General features: G+C 40.5%; 1 protein-coding gene across 13 annotated transcripts in view; it reads right to left on the reverse strand.

The window, feature by feature from the left end:
* NT5C2 (5'-nucleotidase, cytosolic II) overlaps positions 1 to 17,337 on the reverse strand; it is a 105,193-nt gene that overhangs the window by 25,805 nt on the left and 62,051 nt on the right. For 11 of the 13 annotated variants that reach the window (XR_014007470.1, XR_014007471.1, XM_081191259.1 and 8 more), the window contains 11 exons: positions 13,564 to 13,681; positions 10,282 to 10,377; positions 8,806 to 8,897; positions 8,576 to 8,633; positions 7,709 to 7,802; positions 6,916 to 6,969; positions 5,990 to 6,073; positions 4,768 to 4,809; positions 3,598 to 3,705; positions 2,552 to 2,618; positions 798 to 968 (listed from right to left, as the gene is read on the reverse strand). Coding sequence is in view for 11 of the 13 variants with exons in the window: in XM_081191259.1 (XP_081047385.1) it covers positions 798 to 968; positions 2,552 to 2,618; positions 3,598 to 3,705; positions 4,768 to 4,809; positions 5,990 to 6,073; positions 6,916 to 6,969; positions 7,709 to 7,802; positions 8,576 to 8,633; positions 8,806 to 8,897; positions 10,282 to 10,377; positions 13,564 to 13,681 (984 nt within the window). In the remaining 2 variants the exon portion in view is untranslated. Of the gene's footprint in view, positions 1 to 797; positions 969 to 2,551; positions 2,619 to 3,597; positions 3,706 to 4,767; positions 4,810 to 5,989; positions 6,074 to 6,915; positions 6,970 to 7,708; positions 7,803 to 8,575; positions 8,634 to 8,805; positions 8,898 to 10,281; positions 10,378 to 10,470; positions 10,561 to 13,563; positions 13,682 to 17,337 lie in introns of all 13 variants that reach the window. The other 2 variants (XM_081191257.1, XM_081191256.1) reach the window with 1 other exon arrangement.

Here is a 17,337-nt window from a genome sequence, read left to right on the forward strand (position 1 = left end):
CTGGGCTGCAACTCCCATCATCCCTGAACATTGGCCAAGCTAGCTGAGACTGCTAGAAGTTGCAGTCTAAAACATCTGGAGGGCATGAAGTTGGGGGAAATTGCTTTTGGGGTACAGCTTCTATTTCTTGCTCTCCAATAAATCCTAAAATGTTCATGGAAAGTGCAACTGAAAATATCAGCCTCACTCTTCTACACACTTAGTGCAGTGCAACTGCTTTTATAATATTTGTTTTAACAGTTCTTGTAGGTAGCCTTCAGCATTTTAATTAAAAGGGTATAAAGAAATAAATAACTGACAGATGGCAGCAACCGTATTGACAAGTGGTAGCATAGCCACAGGTTTGTAAACTGTTCAAACCAGCCGTCAGTGGTGGCAAGTCTCCCCAAAAAAGCCTCAGTCCAAAGCAAAGAAACCCAACTATCTACAAATAAGTCACCAAACTATCCAGACACTTGCTGCTTTCCCAGTCTTTGATGCACAAAAGCAATGCAAATAACCTATGGGAAACAAGCCAAGTGATTTTCCAGCTACTCTGTCAAGCCAAGCAACATCAATTAAAAAGTGAAGAAGAATGAACTAGACCAGTGGTTCTAAATTAAGTACTACAGATACCTTGTTCTTCAAAAGCCAAACCATGGACCCCCCCTACTTAAAAAAAAATAATGATATCTCTATGGTAGTTTTTGTTATGCGAATGGTGCCACAAACCACCTGGGTGGGTTATGTGGACCCTCCCCCCGGGAGGTCCGCATACCATCAATTGGGAACCATTAAACTACAGAGTCAGTACTTACAGCTTTTGTCTGTCCACACATGAAGCTCCTGTGCCAGTTCTGGAATCACTAGGAAGGTCCTCCAACCCTGGCGTTTTTTAGACTTCAGGATATCTCCAAAAATGTGATCACCTATGTATAAGATGTCTTTACCCTTGGCCCCCAGAAGGTCACAGATTGTATCAGAGGAGCCTAACAGGAGGAGGGAGAAAGCAGAAGGGCCAATCAGAAAAGGTCTCTCAGCATAAAAACCATGGGTTCAGTGCATAAACTTCCATTATTATCATGTACCTCCTCCCAATCTGATAGATATAAGGCTTTTTCAAATAATGCAACTTTTGCACACTCAGACATATCAGAGTATAAAATAAATACACTACAGCACAGGTGGTCTTGCATTCAGGCAAAGCCTGCTATATTGTGTGCTGCCAGAACATTTTTTTTGAGCTGCAAGTGTCTGAGACCTATCTATTTAAAATACAAGTGATGATCAAATCACCTCTTACTTTTTTCCTTTCTTTTTTAAAAAAGGGATAAGCTGCTAAAATACACAAATCAGGTAGCATGTGAGACGTGCATTTTAGATGCCATCCCAAATACACACACATACACAAAAGTACCAACACAGCTATATATTATTTGAGTATATAGTTTTAGAAAATACCAAGAGGGATCTTAAAACTTGAGGAAGATCTACCATCTACCCATCTACCCCCATGGGACTTAACCTTTGGGGTTACAAACTTTGGATAGGTGGGTACATTTTTGCAGCTACTAGATTATATTACACTTTTGGCTTCTGCTGACTCTTTACCTAATGTCCCACCCACAATTAAATTTCCATCTTCACTAATATAAAGACTCTGCTTCACAAGGGACTCTTATGTTCCACTTACAAACAGATCTGAGTAACTGCTAGTGCATTTTTTTAAAAATGGTACAACCACTGTTGTTCCTTTGCTCCAGTAAGTTTTGATACAATCTGAAATCTATTTTGCACCTAAAACATTCTAATCTAGTTACATCTCCATAATATATATGACACTCTACTTAAGACAAATTAAACTTCAGACATTTGGGGGGGGGGCTTTAAAATCATATCCAGTCCTCTCCCTCACTCCCTGCTGTTTTTCTTAACATCATGCCTGAAGAACAGTTTTGGAGAAATGAAAAGTTATTCAAACCCCATGTTAAAATAGAATAAAGTGAAAATCTCCATCCCAGCTCCTGATAAAGATTCACTAGTCTCATTTCTAACCTAGACAGCATCCTAAAAAGCAGAGACATCACCTTGCCAACAAAGGTCCGTATAGTTAAAGCTATGGCTAAAGCTATGGTTTTCCCAGTAGTGATGTATGGAAGTGAGAGCTGGACCATAAAGAAGGCTGAGTGCCGAAGAATTGATGCTTTTGGATTATAGTGCTTGAGAGTCCCATGGACTGTAAGAAGATCAAACCTCTCCATTCTTAAGGAAATCAGTCCTGAGTGCTCACTGGAAGGACAGATCGTGAAGCTGAGGCTCCAGTACTTTGGCCACCTCATGAGAAGAGAAAGACTCCCTGGAAAAGACCCTGATGTTGGGAAAGATGGAGGGCACAAGGAGAAGGGGACGACAGAGGACGAGATGGTTGAACAGTATTCTCGAAGCTACCGGCATGAGTTTGACCAAACTACGGGAGCAGTGGAAGACAGGAGTGCCTGGCATGCTCTGGTCCATGGGGTCACGAAGAGTCGGACAAGACTAAATGACTAAACGAGTCTCATTTCTAATTTACCTCCAGAGTAAACAATACCATGCTGCAAGGGGCCTGTGTAGGTACCAATCTTCAGTTTGCCAGTAACCTGCACAGAAAGAGAAATTCATTTAATGAAACTGTAGGTCTCTCCAGCCCAATTTTCAGTTTTAATATTGATCAATGGATTGATAAATCAGTAGAAAGGCTGTTCAATATATGCTTCAAAGGAAAAAGCACAATTGGTGTTTGCATACTCCAAATGCACTATATTTTTCCTGGGCAGCCCCTTTAATTATTAAAAGCAGCAGGACATAGGGGCAAACAGCATTCGGTTACATGGGGGAATGCAGCTGGTCCCCTATTTCTAGAGGCCATAAACACTCTTACACTGGGAATTGTTTCGTGCCTCAAATGTATCTGTGCCAGGTGAAAACAGTGAAGTTAGTCTGGTAGAAGCATATTCCGTACAACCCTTTTGCATGGCCTGCATACAGATGCTACAAAAGCCTGCTTAAAGCTATACTTCCAAATTTTACAGTTAAAGTGTTGGTTGCCTTTTATGAGCCAGTTGATTCTGCCTATAGGTCAGGCTTAAGCTAAGAATTTTGTTGGGGCTAACAAGTTATCAATAGCACAGATTCATCTAAAACCCTAATAGATTCCCAATAAAGACCAGTCCCACAGAATGACAAAGCAGGTGGTTATGTTGCAGCCACAGTGAATTTTTTAGATAACCAGCAATTACAGTGAAATTGATCTAATGAAACACAGCATTATTAGGCTCCATATATTTTCAGTATGATGCTGTTCTTAATTTAATTCCACTCAGTACATCTAGCTGAAATACTTAATGATGCACTCAAAAAACATGCTGCGTTTTTATTTAAAGAACACAGCTCCTTCTCATATTTCCTTTCTGTGTGATTCAGGTAACCCAAAAATAGCTAGAAACACATATTCCAAGTAGTCAATGAATTTCAAAGTAGAGAGCTTATGAATTTAGCACTAATGTTCTAATTATTGAAATAAACTGTCCCAGGTTTCCCTCCAGTCAAGCCTAATTATATATTCTATGTATCACTCACCGTATCCACCTGTCTCAAGACTGTGCCTTCTCCAAAGAAAAGAGGTTTCCGCGCATCCACAAGGATGAGGTCAAAGTATGATTGCCATGGCCGGTGAGAATTGCCAGGCTAGAGAAAAATTAAGCAGAAGAACATCTTTTTAAAAGGTACAAATTCTAATTGTTCACACTGAAACTGGCTTATTTTAGTTCTGCAGGAGAGATTGATAACTGTATTCTATATGTAGCCTGACATCATATACAAAACATCTTAGTTCCCCAACACTTCAATTCAGTAAATATACCTGAGAATCCTAACAATGCAGGAAAGAAAAAAATAGCAGATACTTTAAATTTCATTTTTGTTTATCTGGATTTATATACTGTTTAATCATAATTTAAATACAAGTTAGCAATTATATCACTACTACAAATATTAATACAAAGATCCAGGCATTTATCAATTACTGCAGAACATCCAGGGCTTTCAAAGCAGAGGCCACAACTGAGAAAGGGACAAAAGGGAACAGTCTGTGTATTTATATTAAATTTTTGATTTCTACTACACATAGTAAGTACATGAAACCATAACCAAGCCTTAAAATTGAAAAGTACATTTTCTTGTAGCTATGAAAAATTATTAATCATAATAATTAATTAATCATGTGGAAGGATTTCAGCAGCACTGTTATAATGCATTAGTGGATATGTGGCTAAGTGGCAATTCCTTGTATCTGAGCAAGCAACTTCTACTCAAGCAAGTGCAGACAGGCAAACACCACCAGTGGAAGTAAATGCTTTTGATTTGAAAATTCAGTGGTTTTTTTTAATCACTAGTGACCTCTAGAAGCTGCATATCAGGCATATCAAAGCTGACTTTAATTATTTCCACCTGTTCTCCAATAAAAATAATAAGGCATTTGACACCACGCCTCCAAAGGTTGAATTTTACAAATAGAAAATTAAATAACTATCTGGTTTCTTCAGTCCCCATGAACAAAGACTTGACTCCTATTCTTGATTTATTTAGGAAGGAATAATATACACCATCTAACACAGCGTTCCCCAAACTGGTGCCATCCAGTTTATTGGAATCCAGCTCTCATCCAACCCTGGTTGGGAGTTGTAGTCAAAAACATCTGGTCAACACCAAGTTGGGGAAGGCAGAGGTATCATTAATGCAACAACTCACCTTTGGTCCATGTGGAAAATCAAACAGGTAAGTCATAATTTTCTGAAAGGCAAATTGGAAGCAAGACTTAATTTCTATTAATTATGTTTAAACAATACATTTAAATATACAAATAGTCTTCAGATATACAAATCTAGAACAGGCATTGTGAGAATTAAAATAACATTGCAGAACCCTATGATGTTATTTTTAGGATTTTCATGACAACAAAATGCATGTCTCCAGCTCTGACAGATATGCAGCTCTGCAAGAACCTCAGTTTTATGTACAGTTAATTTGGAAGCAAGTTCAGTGAATCTTACTCTGAAGCAAATGTTCATAGGATTGGAGAACAAAAGTTCATTGTCACAGAATACAGGAGAGTCCTGCATTCATATTAACATGGGGATTTCCCAGTATAGTTGTTCATGGCTTTCTAAAAAAAATGCATTTTATGATAAACAGAAGGTCTTTAAAAAATATTTCTTCCCTCACCCCCCAAAAACTTGGGAGACTAAATTACAGACACATTGCTAGGTACAAGGCATCATTAAATTAGCAATGATTCAAGGAGAATCTTAGGTGCCTCCAGCTCATGCTTTCATTATACTGAGCTTATCTAATTCTCTACAGCTGGCTTTGAGAACCTATGGCTCTGTAGATGTTGTTGAACATCAACCCCAGCCAGCATGGCCAATGGTAAGAAACAGTGAGTTGTAGTAGTCCAGAACATCTTGAGGAGCCTAAGGTTCCCCAGCTCTGCTTTGAGGCAGGGATGGAAGACTTTTTCAGACTGAGTGCCACATTCATTCATCTGGAAACTTCTGAGGGCTTCACATCAGTGGTGGGTGTGGCCGGAAGTAAAAATGGGCAAAACAATGGATGTAACTTACTGTTGTAATGCATGCCACATTCCAGTCACACAGATTTCAACACTCATATATGAATCCATCCAGACAAGCAAGAGGCATCATCACAGCTCAAGGGCACCTTCCAGCCAGGCAAAAGCACTTGAGGAGGGCTCAGAGGAAGGTGGCAGGCATAATCTAGGGAAGGAGGCATGGCCTGGAGAAAGGCCAGAAGGCTGGACAGAGAGGCCTACAGAGCTGCATTTAGCTCCCAGGACTGAGGTTGCTCACCCTAATCCAAGATAGAAATTCAAAATATGACACCTAACATATATGAGACACTAAATGAATGAATGAATGATGGAGGAAGATTCTTGTGTTACAGGAGTACTTACATCAGTGTACTTATAATCACTGTTTGTGGCAAGAAACACCTTTCCCACCTCATTCATGCGGCTCAAAAGCAGAGGCAGTTTCCCCTAAAATGGCAAAGATTTACATAAAATACAGTTTTCAGTTGAAGCCCATACCTTCAGGGGGTCTATAAATATCTCAGGCTATCTGTACATACTGCCAGTTTGAACAATGCCAAATGAATATTTCAGCCTGATTAAAATGTCTTCAAAAATCCTAGATGCCTCAGCTGTGAACTGAAATCCTGCATCTTAGTCATGTCTTATAATTTATACTAACGTCCTATTTGGCCAAGTATTAAAATATACTTTTAAAAAACTGAAATGTTGAAAGCTGTTCTATAATATGTAACCAGAAACCTGATGATTTGAAAATGAGAGACTGCAGGCAGCAAGGACTCTTTACTAATTTTAGAACAAAATGCCACTTTGATGTGCTGTGAGTACGTAGCATGAGCATTATGTGGAAACAGAAAGTATCCCATGCTAGGTGAAAATCAAAGGAATCCCTCTAAAGAAATACAAAATGCACAATTTCAACTTTATGCCCCTCAAGATATCAAGACACAGAAGATGCTTTGGAATATTCACATTTCTATTGTGACATGCACTCTCTTACTACTCCATATATTGTGGGGGTGGGGAAACCAACTGCCCCTGCTTGAAGTTCGGGTGCTTAGAATTCCATTAACAAAAGGGAGATAAAGAGGACGTGCGAAATTATTTTTCATCAAAAAAGGCAAAATTTGCTGAAGCAACAATAACATCACTTAATGCCTATTTTTTAAAAAAATAAATTGTGAACAAGGGAGTTTGAACTTTCCATTCTGTTTTTTTATCATTTTAAGACTGCATGAAATAAACCAAGACTGGTCCACTTTCAATAAGGAAAGGCTTGATGTACTTACATCTTTCACTACATACTTCCCAAGATTCTCAACTGTCTTCTCCTTCAGTGATCCCTGAAACAACAGGAGAAACCACATGACACAGCAGAAGTAATGATCTAGCAATCTTCCTCCGGTTTCGCCTTATAGTATCAGCTTCCATGCTGTCATCGTACTGTAGAAAGATGCACCACTGACACTAGAGGCAGAAAGTTATTTGTGGAGTTTCATGTGTCATGAGATTAGCATTGGATAGGTTCAACCCCTGGGGGTGGAGAACCCTGTGGCTCATTCACCATATGAGAAACAAACACATGGGACAAGATGCCATTGAAGCGCTGTAATTAAGTATATTCTGAAGTAAACTTGAAGTGCAAAACAGAATAGTTCAGAAAACACATGGTGACAGAGTTCAGTTGCTGAAGCAAAGGGGTGGTGTGCTTCCTGTGCAATGTGCGGATGAGTTATCATATGAAACACATGAAACTGCTCCTTGGAAGGGAAAACAATAGCATAAATATAATAAAGTGAAACAGTGATGGCTTTTAAGATGGCTTGCAGCAGCAGCCTGTTTCATTAAGAGGGGAGGGGAGGAATGGGTGTGTGTGAAAGTAAGCAGCAGGATGGTGGTGATAGAAGGAATTATCATTCTTGTTTACCAATGCCCCCTTTCCAATCATATTGATGGCCATGCTAGCTGGCATTTAATACTTATTCACTGGCTGCCAACAGTGTTCAACTCACACTATAATTTATTCAAAATGTTAAAAATTAAACAGACTACAGTTAAAAAAAATCCCAAAGTGCAAGTCACCTTATAGTGAACCCAATCCACAGCATCTCTCACATCTTGGAACATACTTCTGAAGGACATGAAGAGGTCTCCATCTTTGAACCCTGCTTCACAGCTGTGAGAAAAAAGGAAAAAAGCACGGAATTGTTGTAAAAGTAGGTTAACAGCTAGTAAGGAGGGTGCATAAGGCCTGGGAATCACTGTACAACTGGAAACACCAACAGTATTGATAGCTACATTGATAGTATTGAAAGCAACCAAACCTTAATCCCACTAATGTTAGGTGTATTCTTGCTTGTATGTTTTGTGCCAATTCATGAATACATATATCATCTCATTTCCTGTCTAATCAGCATGGCATCTGTTCTCAGAGGCCAAACCAGGCAGGGAATGGGATGAGATAAAGGTATAGGCAGGATGTGTCTATGTCTGAATCTAGGTTGGTACATGTTTCTGCATACAAGAGAGAATGAACATACATGGATGATGGCTAGATGAAGTTGAGGGGCTGAAGATTCAGAAGAAGGGAGCTGGGTGTGGGAGAGGGACATGTGAATGGATGTACAAATGAACAGAGAAAAGGAGTAGCTCCAGGAGTAGCTGGCTTTGGCGGTATCCATCACCCCAACTTCTAACCCCTGAAAAGGTAGCCCACACTTGTGCTACATGGTCATATTCACCTGTGTATGATAGACCCTATGAGCCCTGCCAGGGTTTAAATCACAAACTTTACCAACATAAACAATCGCTAAAGTACTTGTGGTTGCTGTTGTCATCAAGCTACAGATAAGAAGATTTGAATTTGTCCTTGCACACTTGCAGTGAGAGACAATGATGGCTATAGCGTCACATGTTGGATTTCATATAACACATGAGACACATGCTCACCTTGAATACCTATCACAGTTCGTAAAAAAATCAACCAGACAAGCCAACAGGTAAGTCTCTGCAAAGAAGCAAAGAATATACATTAAATGAAGAACTGGATAAAGAGACACTCATGTAATTAATCTAAACCAAAATGACATTCCTAATTTGTCATTTGAAATTAACAGTAATATACCTACGGATTATCATGACACAATCCCCACCATCCCCATTAGAGTTTAAGGTCTCACCTGGTAGGTTGAACAGTGTGTTTAAAATGTAAAACCTGTCAGTGTCATCTCTCTGGATGAATTTATTAGGGTACTGCTCTCGGATATCTGGCCTGAAAAAGGTAAGGGACAAGGGAGTATGCCTATTAATGATGTCTAATCATAATAGTTTCTCTAAACAGCTATGTTAACTCCTACTGGGTCAATAAGACCAATGAGAAAGATCTCCTAAAATGTTGGGATTCAAGGAAAGGTTTTAATGAGAACACTGGAATAAATATAATATGGCTTCCTTTCTACTACAGCAAAATGTGATACTTCATACAACTTCATCCATAGAGAGGAGCCTATTCCCTCCAGCTCTTGCTTGCTCAACTGATCGCAGAAGAATTCAAGAACTGGGGTGATCAAAACAAAACAAGAATTGTGTTTCATTTGGACAGCATGCAACTAACCATCAACAACTCTGTACAATTCACACATAATATTCTGCTTAAAAAAAAGTAGCAGCAGCAGCAATGTTTCAATGTTTAGTAAGATTTCATGTCATCATACAGCCAAAGACAGAATACTGAAATGGATTCTGTTGACCTATAAAGCCTTACACAGCTCAGGACCTCAATACCTTAAGGACTGCCTATCCCCATACAAACCAGCCCGGACCCTGCACTTGTCATCTGAGGCCCTTCTCTATGTCCGCCCTCCCAGAAAGGTTCAGAGGGTGGCAACGAGATCGGGTCTCTTCTGCGGTGGCTCCCTGATTGTGCTTTTTATTATGTTTTTATCACTGATGTCCTGTAATGTGTTTCTAATGTTGTACACCGCCCTTAGATCTTTTGATAAAAGGCAGAATCATCACCACCATCATCATCATCTCAGTGGTAGAGCATGTGTTTGCATGCAAAAAATCTCAAGTTCAATCCCCAGCATTTTCAGGTAGTGCTGAGAAAAACTTCTGCCTGAAATTCTGGAGAGCAACTGCCAGTCAAGATAGACCACAGTATAATAGGTTCCTATGTTCCTATAGCTGGGCTCAAAATGGTCTAGTCCCAGGTAATATTATGATTTGGAAACAACACTTAAACCATAGCTGTCCCGTTTGGATATCACAAGAAATTAATTTAACAAAGTTGTGCATTCAAGGGCCAAGAAGAAAATATGTGGACACAAGGCTTGTTCTTGGCCCAATAAACTGATGCACTGAGGTGAGATTGTTACATCTGAACCAGGTTTGTGTGCACTTTTTCCATATTCACTTAAGTTAGTTTCCAAAGGTTAACCAAGTTTCTGAAGTCATTAGAATTTATAAGACTCCAAAGTAAGAAAAATTGGCCTGCATAAGGATTTGGAAATGTTACAGCGCAGGTGATCCCTGAAAGCCCCAATTCTATATATGAATTCAGAGTTTCTACCAAGTTCAGTGGAACATACCACCCCCTGTTGTACATACAGATTGCAGCCTTCCTTATGTGAACTGCCTATATTCACAGTACTTACCCTCTCATGAAGTTAAAGCCATGTGCACACACTAGGATGTTCCCATAGGCATCGACTTTCAGCAAATTTCCATAAAGGGAATCAAATACCAGGCCTCTATTAATAAAGAAGTGCATTGATCGATATAAGCATGGTATACCAAGCAGTGGACAGCAAGACTTTGAAAGATAGTCTATTGGAATGGCATACCTGAGCCAGTTCTATCATGTTCTGTCCAAACTAGAATCTGACCCTAAGGAGGACACTTTGCTGACAGAGTCCCATTGAACTTTTGTTTAGCTGCAGAGGAAAAAATAGTCTGCATTGCCCAGTTCAAATGTACAATTGATCTCTTTTCTTATCATTAGCTCATTTATCTTAACAAAAAAGCTGAATTACACAATCAGCAGGCACAGGTGCATAGCTTAAAAAAAATAAAAACCTTAGTTCTCCCACCTACCCAACTGACCAAGAAGAGTAACTACATAACTGGAGCTGGCAGAAGTCTCATTGGACAAAAAATTCTGTCAAATCAGACTTGCCTTGTTTAAAACGTAAGTACCACCTCAACATCAGACTGTCCACCCTACCTGCTTGTTGGAAGACTACTCAGAGAATGTGTGTGAGGCACTGTGAACTCACTGTGAACTGTATAATACAAGTGTTATATATTTATTACTATTCCTTTAAAGGACTAAAACCTTTTGGACTTTATAAAAGGTTAGTTGACACCAGATGTGCTTTCGCTACAGTAAACAGGAAAAACTAAACATAACCAAGGCAGTTCTCTGTGTGTGAATGTCCTATCTGCATGGAAAGGAGGTGTGGAATGTAGGAGATGAGGAATGTAGAACTTCTCAGCTAAGCTATATGAAAAGAGTTTGGGGAGAAGGACTGCTGGAACACAAATGGCAAATGGAGGAAGAGTTCATCACTCATGCCTCTAACACCTTAAGACATCACCACCCTTTTCACATAGGGATTATTTAGTTTGGCTCCAAGCAATCCTCTTGCCAGGGAGTAAGTGGCAGTTAAGACTTTCAGTCACCACTTCTCTTTTCCCTTGAGGAAAGTTGCTCGTCTACCAAGTTTGCACAGTGGGTACCTCCTTAGAAAGAGCTTTCCATGTCACATTTTCCCTCTCTCCCATTTCTTTATAGTTTTTTCCACTTACCCACAATGTGACATTGTCACATGGTGTGCTTCTCTGCCCCCACTCCACATCACTAGCTGCTGCTTGGCACAGCAGAGAGGAAATGCATGGCATTGTTAGTTTCACTTTCAGGTAAGTGAAACTGCACATTCAGAGGAGAGAGGTGAGAACATGATTCAGGGAGACAGTTTTTGGCGGTTGGCCCATGTCTGCGGCAATGTGTAGTTTGGCCCTGAATGTGAGACAGCAAGGAAGCAACAGCCATACCAAGTAACCTCAAATGCTAAAACAACCTTGTTCATAAATTTCCAAAAGTTACTAGCATATAAAAGTTTTTATTCCTAAGAGGGGCTGGTTTCCCTTTCACCAGCATTTCTTATCAGTAAAAAACTGTTGCTGGAAAGAAATACAGCAGGCTGGTGGTTGAGAAATTGAATGATCCCTAGTTACTCTGCTAGCCTGATCAGTTTCTATGTTGAGAGTGCAGGAAAATGCTTTTTCTCCTGCATGTCCGGCACAGTGGACTAAAGACAGGGCGATGGATCAATCTGTCACTACTTCCAGCATACCTGATTTCTGTGCTGAACATGCAGAAGGGTTTTTCCCCCCCTGCTGTGCATCCATTCCAGATGCAGAGCAGCCTGATAGTGAAAGAATGAATTGCGCTCTCCTATCACGTCCAGCACATACTGTTTCTATGCAAGCAGTTTCGCCTTCTGCACATCCAGCACAGAAGCACAATGAACCAACAGAGAAGTGATAGATAACTTGTTCTCACTCCCTGCCAGATTACTTGATTTCAATGCTGGCCAGGGAGGAAGGAAGCAGCATGGAAGCAGATCAAGATGGCAGGAAAGGGATAGCGCAATCTATCCCTCCTCTGTCAGCCCACTCATTCCATGCACTTTCCTGTGTAAATAGTCAAATAAAATGTTGTGCTAATATTTTTGTTCTAAAGTCAGCAAATGCCCTTACAAGTATGGAGAAACCCAAGTAGATTTAGAACAAGCTTCAAAGTGACTCTGCTTGCCTGTACCAATATTTATTAGCCTGTTTTGGAAGGGCAAACATACACAGCTCCAAGCATGTTCATCAGTGAAGATAGCCTAAGCTGTCCAAGATGGTGACATGGTAGTGCCAGTGCTTCACAATGAGCCTAGGTCACTTTTTCCCCAACCCTAGCCCACATTCTACTGTACCACTAATAATTTTCAAATGCATTTGCAATGACTGGATAAAACAAAAATATACAACAAATTTTGTATATGTATCAGCATAATGGGCTTGCCATTTTGCCCCTTAATGGCCCACTTACTAAAGCTCAATTCACACGCTAATTTTGTGCTGTTACAGAATGAACTGTGAATTTCTCTGTTGCTTAACTTTTCGAAAAAGCCTTGCAAAGATCACTAAAAGTGACCTTCTCAAAAGTAAACATGTGAATTGGGTCTACTAAAGGTGCCAAAATTTGTTGACTTTTCCCCTAAATCATTCCATAAATAGTTTTGCATTCCTTTCAACTTTTGCTAAACTCACTGGCATGTTTCAACAATGCTTCTGTTGCAAAAACTGGCCAGAATGCAAGACAGAAGTGTGGAAAGCTCCACACATGCACCACAACTTCTGTGGGCTCTCTTTTAAAAAGAATCCCAGGGTTGGCAAGTGTGCTTCTCCCAAAACTCAAGGGGAACTTAGGAGCTACCTCTAACGTAAATGTGAAGAGGTGCTGCCTTATGGGCAGAAACACAGGAAAATCTTAGTACATATAAGGAACTGCCTAAAGAAAATCTGCCAAGCCTTACATATTTTATACGTATCTACAAATATTCTGCCTCAAATAGTTTAATGCTGGACTTTTTAAGCAGCCCAGAATTTAATTGAAATTCATGTTTGCATAAATTAGGGGTTGTTTCCCCCAGTTTCTAACTATGTTCAGGTTTTCCTGGTATGCATTTCACTTCCAATACATTTACCACTGGGTTTCTTAAGACAAATTCTCTGCTGACAAATCCACTTCAACTAGCAAGAACCTCGTGCAATTAAATCTGCTTATGTATTACTGAACAACAGCATGCTAAAAATAGAACACTTTAAAAACAAACAAACCAGTAAGTGGCATATACATATTTTTGTAGCTTACAATTATTTACCTGGTAGGGAATGTGGGATCATAGACAAAACTAAGCAGCTCTTGAGGGTATCCAATTGATACTAGCCGTTCAACTGTCAAGTCAAATCCAAGGGATTCATACTCTGGAGATTTATATACTGTGAGAAGATGTGAAGAAGATTTTGGTTAGAAAACACAAGCAACACACACATCCTATCTAAGCAAGGCAGAAAATGTATATTAACTTTGCTATTCTCCTCTGGTTTAATGTACAGTTCAGCAGACATACAAGGAGAGTGGTATTTAACACTGGTCTGGTTCACATCTCACAGCAAGCCAGAGTAAGACATACTGGGACTTTGCAAACATGCTGGTTCACAGCTATGAGTTCACACCTGCTTTGCCTTCTTTGGGTATTTTAGGCCAATGTGGGACAGCAGCTAAGCTAAAGTTTGGCTTGGTGTGTCATCTGACTCCAGAAACATGGTTACATTACCTCCTCTTTAATGACAACCTATAATGATAGGACAAATCTTGGCTACAGATTGGAGTTATGCAGAAACCTTTACCAAAATCCTTGTTTTGGATACATGCTAAGCTACTGCACTAACCTATGATGCCTGGGGGGAAGCAAAACTGCTTGATCTCCTCCTCAGGAGCCAGCACATTTGCACTGTGGTTTGGCTTAGAGCAGTGGTTCCCAACTAGGGGTCCACGGAACACACCCAGGGGGTCCGCGTCCCCATCCCTTGCCTCCTCCCCCCAAAACATTTTTTTTGTCATTTTCCATGGTGATATCACAAATTTTATGGTCTGTTTTAACACACTGCGATTTTAAATATATATTGGCCAAAATTGATTTTGAAATCATACTGTGACAACTATTTTGAGCAGGCAATACGTAGCAATATAAAGGGAGAACAGGGCAGCCGATTGCAAAGCGCTGCCTTCTCCTCATGCTGAGGGAGAACAGGGCAGCTGATCGCCCTCACTTCAAGGCACTACCTTCCCCTGGCACTGAGGCGGAGCAGCTTTTCTCAGTCAGCAGGAAAGCAGCAGCAGCCACAGTGGACTTCCATCCCCATCCCCTCTCACTCAAACCATGTGGTGGAGGTGTCTCACTTTCTCTCCCCCCCCCTCACACCTGATCTCTGTGACTGCTCCTTCCCTCATCCCCATGCCTGATCTCTAATTTCAGACATTGTGATATATAGGAATATTGAAATGTTTAGCTGCTGATATATCATGATGCTGAAAACCAGATATTTTGTTCAAAAAATTACTTTGCAGTAATTGGGTCCTCAGTAATTAGCTAATTGGGAACCATTGGCTTAGTATGATAGGCAAGCATGACCTTTGACATACATAGCTGCCAGGATTCACCAAACAAACCCCATCAGCAGAAAGGTTTCTGCTTGTACAGCAGGGTTTCCCCCTTTCTCTCCCTTAAATTGGCTTAGGGGGTATCAGAAAAACCCCCAGAACAGCGTGCATGGGGAGGTTGTTCCATCTGACAAGCTGATAGGCTTGCGCAAGTGGAACATTTAAAATAGCATGATGTTGAATTCCACCCAGTGATTTTAAAATTTAATTCTACCAGGAATCCTCTGCAGAGTGGAAATACAGTTCATATTTCAGCGACAGAATGCATCAAATAAAGCATTAGTTAGTGCCTCAGGGGAAATATATTCCAAACAGCATTAACACACTCACCTTATTTCACCTCTACATATAGACATCAAAAGAGCATGAAACTTACGGCCACTGGTGAAAGTCAGAATGCAATTATGAACCCTAATTTTAGATCAAGCATCTAGTCAGGAGGTGTTTAAGATAATAATTTAAGTTGCCGTTTGCTAAAGGCCAGCTATCAGTAGGTTGCCACCCTTATGGTAACCTGCAGCTACTAAGCACCCTCTTCACCTTCTAACCAATTATGAAGCCATCATCTTCTCCAATTTTGCAACCCCTTGTGTGTCCTCCTTTCATCTCCTCCCCCACATCCATGTCTCCTATTCCCTATTTGCAACTACTTTTGCACACACTCCATTAGCACCCTAACCCCCTTTTTCCTACTGATCTTTTTCCAACTGTCCTTTGCACACAGACTACCCCCCCATTTCCATGTCTCCTCCTTTCTTCTATTCTACAGACCCCTTTGCACCCCCCCCCCAGGATGATATATGTTACTGTCTCTTTAATGTTAATGTCCGTTAGTTAGTTCAGTTAGAGAAAGTTAACTTCAGTCAATGGATGTTCTACATTATCCGGGTGTTTGCTTGTTAATAAAACATCTGTTTTACTACACTGAATCTGGAATTTCACGTTGAAGACAACACATGGTAGATTTTGGGAGTACAGTGGTACCTTGGGTTAAGAACTTAATTCGTTCCGGAGGTCCGTTCTTAACCTGAAACAGTTCTTAACCTGAAGACCACTTTAGTTAATGGGGCCTCTCCCTGCCGCCACGCCGCTGAAGCATGATTTCTGTTCCCATCCTGAAGCAAAGTTCTTAACCTGAGGTAATATTTCTGGGTTAGCGGAGTCTGTGACCTGAAGCGTATGTAACCTGAAGCGTATGTAACCCGAGGTACCACTGTATTGTGGAATACGTGAGGGCTCCACATCCTTTATCTCTCCCATATGAGGCTGCTGAGTAATTGAAGAGGGAGAAAAATGAGTATGGTGAGAAGAGAGGGACACTAGCATTTCCCCCTTCTTTTCTCCCAATCCTCTTGCTCCTCCACAGCACTGAAAATGCCCTCTTCAACCCAATTTGCTTCCATCTGCCTATTACCAGATCCTTAAAACCATGAGCAGTGCCAGAGGGGGTCAGTGGGGAAAAGACTTTCCCCAAACAAGTTTCTCTCTCCCTCTACTTCCCACCCATTGCTGGACTCCTCTCTTTAACATAAACTGATATCTTTCTTTCAGGTATCTTAACATGTAGGACACAACTCACCCACCTGGAAATTTACTTTTCCCCTCCTGTCCCCATAATTTTTTTCTGGTATTGCCACTGCCTAAAACACACATTCTCTGCCTCTTTCTCTCTCACACGCACCCACCCTACCTTCCTCCCTACTGCCCATACACTTCCCTGTTCCTCTGAATGCGATCTTTACCCCCAGTTCCACTTGCCCCATCCTCAGTTCCAGCTCTCTCTTCTCCCCAGTCTGTCTCCAAAGGACTAAAACTGTCACACACAGAGATACCCTTCCCGCACCCCCAGCCTCAACCCCCCCAAAATAATTTACTACAGACACAAGTCCCCTTTTTTTCTTCCTGCCTCCACCCCTGCCTTTAGAACTTTGGGAAAGATCCACTGAAAACAGCACAATAACAAACTAGTGCAAAAATAGTATAGAGAGTGATATAAAGCTTACATTAGAAACACATATAGTGCATTTGTCTTATTCCAAATACCTTCAGTAGTTCAGTTCCACATGTGATTCACTATTACGCCTTGGTCTTTTTTTTGCAACATACATGACTATCCAATTACACCTCATTCCGTATAAACATCTGCACCTTATCTAAGATTTGGTCAAATTACTGATCATTTGCAATTTACTGCCATTATGAAGCCATCCTGTTTAACGAATGGAAAGTGTTAATTGATTATCCAATCCTAAAGTTGTTTCCAATGTAGTATGAAATTATTGTCAAAATGTAGTACGTACTAAGTTATTGTAGCACTGGTGGAAAGTTGTTGCACAAAACAAAACACAGGTAGATAACCAAAGACTGTTGTACAATGGATTGCACAATAATAATAATAAGCTGTTGTGCAACAGAATGTACAACAAGAATC

The sequence above is a fragment of the Podarcis bocagei genome (assembly GCF_964188305.1).
Source record: "Podarcis bocagei genome assembly, chromosome: 4".
NCBI classification, from domain to species: Eukaryota; Metazoa; Chordata; class Lepidosauria; order Squamata; family Lacertidae; genus Podarcis; species Podarcis bocagei.